A 13619-nucleotide genomic window follows, 5' to 3' on the forward strand; every position below is an offset into this window, starting at 1 on the left:
AGCAAGAGGAGGATGAATCTCTTTTGTTTTTTGACTCTTTAATTTTGATTGTGTGTGCGTGTATAGGTGTGTGGGCACTTGCAAGCCACAGTGTGTATGGAGGTCAGAGGACAATTTTCAGGTCAGTTTTTTCCCTCCACCATGGGTTCCAGAGATTAAATTCAGGTTGTCGAGCCTTCCTGGCAAGTGCTTTTACACACTGAACCATCTTGCTGGTTGCCCTAACCCTCCTCACCTCTTTAAACATTTCTGTTTGAGTGGGCATGCCTGGTGCCTGCCAAGGCTGGAAGAGGTCATCAGATCTACTGGAACTGGAGTTACAGACAGGTGAAAGCTGCCATGTGTGTCCTGGGGACTGAACCCAGATCTTTTGCAAGAGTGGCAGGTACTCTTAACTACTGGGCTAGTTCTCCAGCACCTCCGCCCCTTTGTTTTAAAGCAAAATATTTTATTACAGTTTTCATATACCAGTCCTAGGAGCTAGGCAGAAGTTGCATGGCCCTGTGTTTGTTTAGTCTGTCCCCTTTGTAAAACTAAAGCCCAGATTCTCTGAAACATGTAACATAGATGATACAAACAGGCCTGGCTTAAATCCTGACAACTAATCAGGGTTGGCCAATGTGTGAGTTGAGACCACTCTTGAGTCTCTGCATCCTCAGGGATAGGGTGGGTTTGCAATGGCCTGCCTCACAGGATTGGAGATTATTCAAGAAACACTTCTTCTCAGTTGAATTATAGTAGGGCTGCTCCTATAGAAGTATGCTTTTTAGTAATAGCCAGAGGACTATGTGATCAATTGTTAAGGGAGTGATTGAGGTGATAACTCTTTCTTTTTCAGATTAATTTTTATTTTTGTGTGTGGGTGCCCTTGGAGGACAGAAAAGAGTATTAGATTTTCCGGAGCTGGTGGTATTCAGAGGCAGTTGTGAGCTGCCTGTTATGGGTGCTGGGAACTGAGCTCAGGTTCTTCAGAAGAGCAGCAAGCTTCTCTTAGCTGCTGAGCCATCTCTCCAACCCCATGAGTTGATAATATTTATGAACTCATAGATAGATGAAATGGTTGTAAGCTGAAAGGTTTTTTAGAACTTGGAGCAAGACGGGAATTATGTGTGGCAGTTTGAAAAGCCGAGAGAAAAGAAGACATTTCAGGTGATGGAATGGTAGGAACAAAACTCAGAACTAAAAATCTGCAAGGCCACAGTAGGTGGACCACTGAGCTTAGGGGAAGGGTGCAGTTTGGTCTTAGGAAAATTTGAATATGGTAAGAGGGAGGTGTGGGGAGGTCTCTCAGAAGCAGACAAGTGCTTTGGGTTTTGAGTTTAGAACAGTGTTCTAGAAGCTTTGTTCTAGTAGTGAACAATCCTTGACCCAGAACATTCTAATGCAGTGCAGAAACTGCAAATGTCGTAAGAGATGTATAGAGTGAGTGGGTGAAGGGTTCACAATAGAGGTTATTTCTGGCGGTGGCAATCAAGAGCTGAATTCTGTTCCTGTATGGATTTCAGTTTTGCATAGTTAGAATGAAAACAGTCTATAATTTAGCTACAGATGTCATTTGAGCCTTAAAACTATAGAGCCAGATGTGGTGGTGTACACCTATAACCCCAGCCTTGAGAGGTAGAAGTAGGGGGTTTAAGAGTTAAGACAGCCCGAGCTACATGAGACCCCGGATCAAAACAGCAACAAAAGTGTTGACCACATAGATAACGTGATTGTTGAGACTCTGAGCCCCACTGCCCAGCTTTTGACACCTAAATTTATTTAGTGTGGTGCTTTTGTTTTTATGTATTTATTTAGGGTTTTCTTTTTGGTGATAAATTGTGTAAACTTGCCTGAGGATCAGAGGACAGAGCCAGCCACTAGCTTAGACATAGAGGTCAGGCAGTGATGGCGCACACCCTTAATCCCAGGAGGTAAAATGGCAGGGCAGAGAAAGGTACATAAGGCGTGAGGAAACAGGGACTCATTCTCTTTAGGCCGAGGATTTTGTAGAGGTAAGAACTAGTGCCTGGCTGTTCTGCTTCTCTGATCCTCAGGCAAGTTTATTAGGGTACACAATATATCACCACATTTATTTTATTTATTTACTTATTTTTTTGAGACAGGGCTTCACTGTGTAGCCCTGGCTGTCCTGGAACTCACTTTGTAGAATAGGCTGGCCTCGAACTCAGAGATATGCCTGCCTCTGCCCCCTGAGTGCCAGGATTAAAGGCGTGAACCACCACCGACCAGCATAAAATTCTATTTTAATGGCAGTAAAGATTATACTTTTATTTGTAACTTGTTGTATAAATTAGTCTGCTAGTTTCGAAACGCAGCTATTTGCCACCCACTGCCCCCCCCCATGTTACAGTATTACTTAGCAGTTATTTTATATAGAAAGCTGAGGCTGCTTATTTGGTGTTTTCATTTAATTAGTTAATTTAGAGAGTCTCACTGTGTCCTGCCTGGCCTGGAGGACATTGTGTAGACTAGGAGGGCCCTGAACTCAGAAAGCTTTGAATGCACAGAGACCCACCTGTCCCTGTTAAAGGTGCACATCACCACACCTAGAGCTTCTGGTGTTTTCAATTTGGATTATTTGAATTTTTTGTCTGCTTTGCAAAGAATGTTAAATTTTGTTATTCTATATATATTCAAATATTTTCTAATCTGTAATTACTAAATATACTAAATTTGAAAAGAAAAAGTCCTTAGATGTCCCTTAGAAAAATAAATTCTTGATATTTTTCTCCTTTCTTCTTTTAGGTCAAAGTTGGAAATTGCAATATTCCTAAACCAAACTTCTTTGATTTTGAAGGAAAGCAAAAATGGTAAGAAACCTTCTTGGGATCTCTAGTAAAGTTGTCAGAAATGACTCAGGGACTTAGGGATTAGAAAGGGGTTAGCAGATTAAAGAATTATTTTTATATTAATCTCGCTGATGTTGGCTGCTAACGACAGGCCGTGGGAGCGGGGATTAAAGGGATCTGCTTTTAGCTAAGTCCAGCGGGTTCGCTTGTGCTGATGTTAGTGTACAGGTAGTCACAGCGGAGGAACACTCCTGGGAGGGAGCCGTTTATCTATTGCTCAAGGTTGTTTCTTGTAGCTAGCCTCTAAGGGACTGCTTCTTCTCACATACAGAAGGAAGGGAAAAGAACAAGATAAGTCCCCATCTCCTACTTGTCTCTGCCTCTGCCCCACAGAAAAGAAGTGTTTGTCATAATTTTTTGGAAAGAATTGCGGAGAAAAAAATCTAAAACCCGACACAGGCTCACTCTGCTCTGAATACATTTTTCACTTATAGTTCAAAGATTCCCTCATGTTATTTTTTCTTACCTGGCTCAAGTGGAAAAAGAGAAGGTGTTAAACAGTAGTGAACATAGGTCACAAAGAGGGAGATTTTTTTTCAGTTTCTTTCTTTCTTTCTTTCTTTCTTTCTTTCTTTCTTTCTTTCTTTCTTTCTTTCTTTCTTTCTTTCTCTCTCTCTCTCTCTCTCTCTCTCTCTCTCTCTCTCTCTTTCTTTCTTTCTTTCTTTCTTTTTAAATTTTATTTATTTTATTTTACAATACCATTCAGTTCTACATATCAGCCACGGGTTCCCCTATTCTCTCCCCCCCAACCCCCTCCACTTACCCCAGCCCACACCCCATTCCCACCTCCTCCAGGGCAAATCCTCCCCCGAGGACTGCGATCAACCTGGTAGACTCAGTCCAGGCAGGTCCAGTCCCTTCCTCCCAGCCTGAGCCAAGTGTCCCTGCATAAGCTCCAGGTTTCAAACAGCCAACTCATGCAATGAGCACAGGACTTGGTCCCACTGCCTAGTTGCCTCCCAAACTGATCAAGCCAATTAACTGTCACACCTATTCAGAGGGCCTGATCCAGCTGGGGGCCAAGAGGGAGATTTTTGCACATCAGCTCCATTGGTAAAATTAGTGTTGAGGGTGGAGTTATTTATTGCTTTGTGATCAGTATGTTAAGGAGATAGTCCTACAGTTCAGTGATTGCTGCAATTTTGATACCCAGATTTAAGCATGTAAACATGACTTTAAACATACAGTTAAAGCTGTCCATCATAATTTGTTATTCTATCAATATCAACTACAGTCCTTTGAAGTCTGAGTCACATGGATTCAAGTAGGCCTATAGGTACCTGAGGTACACTTTCCTATATTTATGCTATTCTTGTATTAAAGGTCTTTTAGGATAGAGTTTTTTGTTGTTTTGTTTGTTTTTAAATTTATTTTATTTGCATGTATGTGGTGCCCATTGAGATCAGAAGAGGGGTTTGGATCCCCTGGAACTGAAGTACAGATGATTGTGAGCTGCCATGTGAGTGCTGGGAACTGAGTCTCGGTCCTCTGCAAAAGCACCAAGTGCTCTTAGCCACTGAACCATCCAGTCTTAGGGTAGAGTTTTTTTTTTTTTTTGTTTTGTTTTTTTTGTTTTTTTTTAAAGAATGAAATGTGGTTGTAGAGAGAAAAAATGCTAACCCGTGGATTTGACCATATATCCCAACACTGCCCTGCACAAAACATGGTCTTCTGGACAGTAGTCCAATACCAACCTTCAGCTGTGAAAAGGGGCGAAGCTTGAACCTGGACGGGAATCACTGACGCTGCTGACCATACTCTTGAGTTCAGATGACATTCTGTTTTGTCAGTACGTGATACACCCTCAGTGCTTTGATTTACATTATGTTACAAATTCTCCATGTTGGTGATAAGCAGTTTCTGGAATTTTATTATCTAGAGAATGTCAAATGTAGCTTTTATGTTTTGTGGAATTTTATCACTTAATTATCTTTCCCTTATGCATTGCCCTGTTCTCCATTGTTTTCAGTGATTCTCTGCCCTCCAAAGTTTATATTTTATAGCCACTCTTATTAATTAGTAAAGCAGAAAACTGTCAGGTACTGCAGTTACCAACTCGTCAGTATATTAGTTATGGACAGACTGACATCACATTTCCTTACTGTGACCCATTGTAAAGGACATGCAACCTACATATTACTCTCACCGAGATAGTTACTCTAATTTTAGTCATGATTAATCATTTTGAGAAGCACAATATTTAGGTGAGAAAACAATTAGATAAATCCAAACTGAGTGGCATTTTGTAAAATAATTCTTTTTGACTCTTAAAAATGTCAACATATGGGAGAGAAAGAAATGAAACTCAATGATGTGCATGAATCTTGATTGGCTCTGGACTGGGAGAACAAAGTCATACAGGGCATTGTGACAAGCAAGGGAATCTGAATAGACTGTCTCGATGTTATAGAATTGATACGATTCCTGAGTTTGGTATAAGCTTATATATTTAGGGGCAAGGTGTTATATGTGTAAGTAACTATCAAGAGAGTCAGTAAAAAATTTAGCCTCAGAAAGATCTTGCTTTCTTCATAGGAGCAGGAAGGTAATAAGGAGAGACTGGGCTCTCCTTCTAAGATTAGAGGACCAAGAAACCTGGTTAAAAGTGGAAAGACTTGGCTGGGGTAAACCAAGCAGCCTGTCCTGGTAGCCTGACTAGTTAATTCATAGGATGGGAAGTACTGTACTGGTCTATAAATGATACAGTCTCAATAGTGGTGAACACTGGATTTAGGAAGACTAATTAAATCTTAGATTACTATGATTTGTGATATTTCAAAATTCAACAGGTAGGCAAGGTATCTGTGTTCTAAAATTTCACTAGAGAAGGCAATTGGGGGAAAATTTCCAAAAGGCTCTTGAGGTAGGGTAATGAGTTTTATACTTGTTTATCAGTGTAAAAGTTTAAATGGAGCACTTCTTCTCTGTACAGTTTGTTACCTTTGTGTCCTCAGAAGCTTGAAATATATATGTGTAAAATATTAATAATAAATATGCTAACTGGAGGTGATGTGTGAGTTCAAGGTCAGCCTGGGCTGCATGGCGAGATCCTGTTTAACAAATGTACTGCTCACGTTGTGTGTGTCATTACTGAAGGTTTTGGCTATTCTGTGCTGCAGGGAAGCGTGGAAGGCCCTGGGTAACTCCAGCCGTAACCAAGCAATGCAGGAATACATCACAGCAGTTAAAAAGCTAGATCCAGGATGGAATCCTCAGGTAAGACTTAGGAGGTAGACATTTCACTTTCTGAAAACTCGCCCTTCTCCCAAATGTCTAGCTGAGCTTGGGTTCCAGGAATGTGTCTTAGGCTTCATTTCATCAAAAGACTATAAGGTCATTGTACTATTTATCTGTGAAGATGACTACGTAAATATTAATGTAACCACCAGCTGATGCAGGGGCCTCCTCGGAGTAGTAGAGAGTTTTTAGAAGTATAATTTAATCTTGTAAGAACAGAATTTATGTCAGAATTCGGGATTTATCTGGAGATGATCATTGTTGTGGGAAAAAGAAAATCTCTTTCACTTAAAACAATTGAGATGTATTTATCGTATTTTGGATGTACCCGTGTCTTGCCCGCATGAATGTATGAGCACCACAGAAGTGCAATGCCCTTGGAGGCCATAGAGGGTGTCAGTTTCCTCAGAAATGATGTTAGAGTTGATGGTGAGCCACCATGTGGGTGCTGGGAACCAACAAGAGCAAGTGCTCTTCACCACTGATCCAACTCTCCGCTCTTCTTTGACGGTTTTAATGAGCATTTACTATGCAAGTTTGAGATACTTGATAGAAATACAAGAAAAATACGGAATTATTTCTTCCACTATATAGTTTCAAGCATGGTAAGGATGACAAAACACATTAAGATTTATGTTCAAACCAAAGGCTGAGGGGCCCCCAGCTGGATCAGGCCCTCTGAATAGGTGAGACAGTTGATTGGCTTGATCAGTTTGGGAGGCAACTAGGCAGTGGGACCAAGTCCTGTGCTCATTGCATGAGTTGGCTGTTTGAAACTTGGAGCTTATGCAGGGACACTTGGCTCAGTCTGGGAGGAAGGGACTGGACCTGCCTGGACTGAGTCTACCAGGTTGATCGCAGTCCTGGGGGAGGACTTGTCCTGGAGGAGGTGGGAAAGGGGGGTAGGCTGGGGGTAAGGGTAAGGGGTTGAAGTGGGGAGAATAGGGGAACCCATGGCTGATTTGTAGAACTGAATGGTATTGTAAAATAAAAATATATATATATATATATATATATATATATATATATATATATATATATATATATATATATAAAGATTTATGTTCAGTAATAGAAAAGTTCTAGAGAATTGCATGGGAAAAATGACTGCAGATGTTAGGGGCATTGGATAATGTTCATATACATGAACCCTACCTTTCTAGGATACTTATGGAAAATGCCTAGAAAGAATTTAGTACAGATGGGGTTGTTATTTCATTTATATTTTAAAAGCCATTTAAACATTGTATTATTTTTAATGTGTGTGCCACGTGCATTGGAAGTAGAAGACAACTTACAAGGGACTGTGTTTTCTCCCTCTGCCATGAGGCTCTCAAGGAGTGAACTCCGGTAGTGAGGCTTGGCAGCAAGAGCCTTTACCCACTAATCTATCCTGATGGCCCTTCAGGATATTCTTAAAGAAATGCATATTCTTAAAGATTTGGTTTTAATGTGTATGTGTGAGTACTTGCGTGTATGTATGTATGTGCACCATGTGCATGTCTGGTGCCCACAGAATGCAGAGGAGGGTGTTTGACCCCCTGGAGTTAGAGTTACAGGAGGTTGTGAGCTGCCGTGTGGATGCTGGGAACTGAAGACAGGGCCTTAGAAGAGCTACAAGTGCTCTTAACTGCTGAGCTGTCTCCAGCCCCATTTAAAATATTAAAAAGAAAAACAGAAAAACTGATGAAAAAGTATGTAGGATAGAAGTTGGGTCATAATGATTGCAAATACAGATAATTCTTAATTTTGTTTTGTTTTTGAGATGGAGTCTCACTAACTCTGGCTAGCCTCAAACTCACAGAGATCCACCTGCCTCTGTCACCTGAGTGCTGGAGCCAAAGGCATGTACTACCACTCTTGGTGCAAAATAGACATACAGACAGACAGACAGTCACAATATATTGGGCAAACTTGTTAGAGTGAGTGAATTAAATTTTTGTTTTTGTTTGTTTGTTTTCACCCTTTGAGGGCCTGCTACCCAGCTCCCAAATAAATACATGGAGGTGTATTCTTACTTAATAAATGCTTGGCCTTAGCTTGGCTTGTTTTAGCCAGCTTTTTGTAACTTAAATTGTCCTGTCTACCTTTTGCCTCTGGGCTTTTACCTTTCTCTATACTTTTCTTTACTTCTTAGTCTGTGGCTGGCTGTGTGGCTGTGTGGCTGTGTGGCTAGCTGGCTAGCGCCTGGCGTCCTCCTCTCTTCCTTTTTTCACTCTTCTCTCTTCCATTTATTCTCTCCACCTGCCAGTCCCACCTATCCTTTATCCTGCCTTGCTATTGGCTGTTAAGCTCTTTATTAGACCAATCAGGTGTTTTAGGCAGGCAAAGTAACACAGCTTCACAGAGTTAAACAAATGCAACATAAAAGACCGTAACACATCTTTGCATCATTAAACAAATATTCCACAGCATAAAATGAATGTAACACATCTTAAAACAATACTGCACAACACCCCTGTCTTTTTTTTTTTTTTTTTTTTGGTTTTTCAAGATAGGATTTCTCTGTGTAGTTTTGGTGCCTGTCCTGGAACTCCCTTTGTAGTCCAGGCTGGCCTCAAACTCACAGAGATCCTCCTGCCTCTGCCTCCTGAGTGCTGGGATTAAAGGTGTGTGCCACCACTGCCCCACAAACAACAAACAAAATTACCATTGCAGTCTTGTAAAGACAGCCAGACAGAGGCAGGCAGATCTCAGCCTAGCTGCAAAGAAACTTCAGTTCAGCCAAGCTACAAATGAAAGAAACAAAACAAAGACAAACAACAACAAAGATGCCATTGTGGGTGTTGAATACATTTCAATTTTTGGTTTATGCACTCAGGGCTGGTCCTTTTTGACTTTTTTTCTTCTTTTTTTCTCCTTTGCTTTTGGATTGGTAAGAGGTATAATATAATACCCTCGGTATCAGGAGAGCTTTGACGTTTAGATTTGACCTTAATCACTTAGGATAAAAAGTGTTTTTCATGGACTAGGATGAGGTCAGTGTTAGCACACTTGTTTAGCAATTATGAAGCCCTGCCTTCAAGTCCCAGCACCAAGAACAGAAAAGTTACTTTGTTTTGCTAAGTCTGTTTCTAAGAAGTGAAATAAAAACACTGTGTGTGGGCTAGGTTTACATGTACTATTCTTTTAAATTGCCACAAAAATCTTAGAAGTTAGAAACTATTATTATCTATATCTATCCATCTATCTATTTTTTTAAAGATTTATTTATTATGTGTACAGTGTTCTGTCTGCACATATCCCTACAGGCCAAAAGAGGGCGCCAGATCTCATTACAGATGGTTGTAAGCCACAATGTGGTTGCTGGGAATTGAACTCAGGACCTTTGGAAGAACAAGCAGTGCTCTTAACCTCTGAGCCATCTCTCCAGCCCCTATTATCTATATTTTAAAAGTTAGGAAATTCACTAACTTGCCTACAGTCAGTAAGTCACCAGTGATGGCATTGGAAATTAGACCCATGCTTAAATGAGTCAACCTTACCAGACCGGCTGTTTGAAGCACACACATGCACACTCAAGCCCACACACAAGACAAAACAAAAATCGGTATGCATATGACTATGTAAAGTTAAATGTAAAATTCAAGCAGTTCTTTTGGCTAAAGTTATATGGTAACTTAATGTAACTCTTTGCCTGTGTATTCGTTTGTGTTTTACTTCAAGAATGTATTGATCAGTAGGTTATCTGTGGCTTTATGTAGTTTTGGCAGGGGGAAGGTAAGGTTTAATACTGACGGTTTAAAAGCATTTCAGTAGTGGACGGAACTTCTGTATGGCTTTATCGAGACTCCCCAGTTGTGCTTGTCATTCTACTCACACATCCATACACACATCTATAAAACACATATTTGTATAAATGTCTTTTCTAAGCTGAGATAAATTGGGAGATAGCATGTTCACTTGCCCTAAATACTTGAGTATTTTTTTCCCTAGGAACAAACACCTTGCCTTTCATAACTGTACCTTAATTATCAAAATAAGGAATTTTATTTTAATTTATTTTTATGTATATGTGTGTATTTTAGGAAGCTTCTACTAAGATTAGTCCTTCTTGTGGGATCTGTAGTGCATATTCAAATTTCTCATTTACTTTAGCAATGCCCTTTCCAGTTACATTCCTACCATGACTTGATTTAGCATTAGGCATTGTATTCACTTGTCATATTTCTTTAGGCTTTTCTAATCTACAACAATTTTTTGGGCTTTCTTTTCCTTTCTTACCTGTGGGTTTTGTTTTTGTTGTTGTTTTTGGCTCAGCCCGCTAGTTTGGAGAATGTCTCTTATTTTGGATTGCTTGTAATTAGCTTCAGATTGCACGTTTTAGGAGGAATAACAGAATTGTGTCCTCAACTGAGTACTGGGAGTAAAGGCGTGTGCCACCACTGCCGGGCCTGTGTCTGTTTCTTAGATGCTGGCAGAAGGCTTCTGTCTCCTGGGTCAGAGCCCAAAGACTTTATTATTCATGGCTTGGCAAACTGCATGAGCTTCCTTCGGCTTGCATCAGTTTCCCATATCTCCCGAGCCCACAGGGCTGACCCAGTTAGGGTTAGCTGGATTTCTGCAGATGCAGTGGCCTGTGCCAGAGGGAAAGGAAGAGCATGAGCCGTGGGAATTCACAGCTGAGAGCAAGCCGGCTGTGTGTCAGGGCCTTGCTGCTCACACAGTCCTGAGACATGGTCTGCATACAGAGTGCTAAGGGCCTGATCAGCTGAGCAAGAATGACGGGGATCTTCAGCACCCATGGTTGATTGCCTTGCCCAACATTCGTGTGTTTATATTGTATAGACTTACGGATTTCCGTTTTATTCATGCAGTATACTCCATTGAAATAATTTGTCTACTGAAAGAATCTTCAAACCAGCTCCTGTGTCCTTTTCATATGGCCTAATCCCTGGAGCCGTTTTTTCTTTCTTACTGACACAAGATAGTCCAAGCTCCATTAGTTCCCTTGTGCTGCTGTAACAAAGTGCCACAGCTGCTTAAAACAACAGAAATTTATTTCCTCATAGTCTGGAGAGAGGCATCTGAAAGGAGGAGTTAGCGTGTGTGGAGAAGAATCCTTCCTCCTTCATCTTCTGGTGGCTTGCAGACATTCTGTGTCTTGTGGTCGCTGTCCTAGCCTGCTCCTCTGTTGCTGTGGTAAAAAGTGACCGGAAAGTCACTGAGGGAGAAAAGGTTTGTTTGGCTCATAGGCTAGAGTCAGTCACTGGGGGAAGTCAAGGCAGAGACTCAAGGCAGGACCTGGAGGCAGGAACTGAAGCAGAGACCGTGAAGGAATGGTGCTTGCTGGCTCCCTTCCAGGCTCCTGTTCACCCTCCTTTCTTGTATAGCCCAGGCCTACCTGCCTAGGGATGGTCCTGCTCACAGTGGGCTGGGCCCCCACATCAATTAGCAATCAAGAAAATACCCTCCAGACATGCCCACAAGCCAGTCTGTTGGAGGCAGATCCTCAGCTCAAGTTCCCTATTCCGAGGTGTGTCAAGTTGGCAACCGAGATTAGCCATCATGGTGGCCTAGCTCCAGGGTCTGCCTCTGTAGTCACGTGGCCAGGTTTCTCTATCTGAATCACCTTCTCCTTTCTTGTGTGAGGACATCAGTCCACCCTAATCCAGTGTGACCTCAGTTTACATCTGTGAAGACAATTTTTTATCCCCCTCTCCTCCTGCCTCTTGAAAGACAAGACCTCACTATGTAGCAGAGGCTGGCCTCAAACTTGTAGTTATCCTGTACCTCAGCCTCCAAGGTGCTGAGGTCACTGCTTGAGTCCCCACACCACACTCATGCAAAGACATCTTCAGGTAAGATGACTAAGGTTAGGACTTGGACATGTGGGGTTTTTATTGTGGACATTTTTATTTTATGTGTATGGGTGTATGTCTGTACCACATGTGTGTAGTATCCATGGAGATCAGAAGAGGGTACCAGATCCCCTGGAATTGGAGTTATAGATGGTTGTTAGCTGCTGTATGGGTGCTGGGAACTGACCTCGGGTCCTCTGGAAGAACAAACAGTGCTCTTAGCCACTGAGTCATCTCTCCAGCCCCTCACTTCCTTTTAAAATGTTTGATTTGGGGCTGGAGAGATGGCTCAGAGGTTAAGAGCACTGGCAGCTCTTCCAGAGGTCCTGAGTTCAATTCTCACAACCATCTACAATGGGATCTGGTGCCCTCTTCTGGCCTGCAGGCAGAACACTCACTGTATACATAATAAATAAATAAATCTTTAAAAAAATGTTTGATTTTACTGATTAAAATACAATACCATGTATTTTTATTGTATAGGTAAATTTTATCCTCCTGTGTAAAAGAGTAGTATTATGTTGAATCAACTATAAGATGACTTTTTTCTTTTTAAAGATTTTAATTGCTTTATTTTGCAATTCTAGTATTGATAATCCTCAAATAGGTTGTGTTTGTTTTTTAGACCTTAATTGGCTTTATTTTGGATTCTAGAATCAGGCAATCCTTCATTCTATGTAATATAGATAACTTTTTTCTTTTCCTTAACATTTGTTAAAGAATTATTAATTATCACCCTATACATTAATCATACTTTATTGTATATAAGTTATAGGTCATGGGAACTGGGGTATAGCAGCCGCTAAGCACAGCCAAACAGTCTCTGCTTGGAGGAGCTTATACTGTGGCAAGGATAAGTAATAACATAAATAAGTAGATACTGCAGTGTTTTAGAAGGTGATCAGTACTATGGACAGAAAGCAGGGGAGAACATAGGGTATCCAGGAGGTGGGAATAATTTTAAATGTGCTGACCAGGGAAGGCACACTAAAAAGGTGACCTTGAACATTAAGGAAGTGAAAAAGTGAGCCTTACATATGAAGGAATATCCCGCAGACTATAGAGGGCTGGATAAGACAGGTCTCTGGCTGGGCCATACCTGACGTGCTCTACAAACTGCCAGGGCAAAGTGTGGGAGGGCAGGAGGGCAGATCGCTAGAAAATATGGTGGAGTGGGTACATGGTAGTTTCTTGTCAGGAGTACCGCTTTTACTCTGAAGGAACAGGGATATTTCTGTAGTGTACATACGCCAATTGTAAGCTTGTAAAAAGGAAAAGATTTTCTTCTATGTTACCCAGCAAACAATATCTTAATACAGTTAACACAGGCACAAAATATATGGAACAACAATATAAAAAGTGTGGGAGAGTAGAAAACGAAACCTTAGAAAGTCCCTTGACTCGTACATCAAGCCCTGTTCTTTAGAAGTGTGGTTCCACGTGTGTAATTCTGAAGAGCTGCTTATGTGACACTCAGAAGCTCATGTCAGCGGGAGCAGGAAGGCGCAAGAGGTCCGGGGGCTGAGCAATCACAGTGCACTGTGTAAAAGTCTATTTCCAGAGAGAAGTAAGCACCATGACCACTGAGGAGCATCTGCAAATAGTAACATAATGAGAGTTCCAAAGACTGGTAAATTCTGGTGTCTCAAGAAATACTTTCCAATTGATAAAGTTTTTAATCCATCAAAAGGGATAAATTGAACATTTATTTGTTGGTTTCCTAAGTGAT

At 41.2% G+C, this 13619-nt stretch overlaps 1 protein-coding gene across 1 annotated transcript in view; it reads left to right on the forward strand.

The window, feature by feature from the left end:
• The window catches only part of Acbd6 (acyl-CoA binding domain containing 6), a 145970-nt gene that overhangs the window by 2361 nt on the left and 129990 nt on the right, over nucleotides 1-13619 (forward strand). Inside the window, exons 2-3 of the mRNA XM_042258342.2 lie at nucleotides 2749-2813; nucleotides 5972-6068. Of these exons, the coding sequence (XP_042114276.1) occupies nucleotides 2749-2813; nucleotides 5972-6068 (162 nt within the window). The remainder of the gene's footprint in view (nucleotides 1-2748; nucleotides 2814-5971; nucleotides 6069-13619) is intronic.

Source organism: Peromyscus maniculatus, chromosome 11 (assembly GCF_049852395.1).
Source record: "Peromyscus maniculatus bairdii isolate BWxNUB_F1_BW_parent chromosome 11, HU_Pman_BW_mat_3.1, whole genome shotgun sequence".
NCBI classification, from domain to species: Eukaryota; Metazoa; Chordata; class Mammalia; order Rodentia; family Cricetidae; genus Peromyscus; species Peromyscus maniculatus.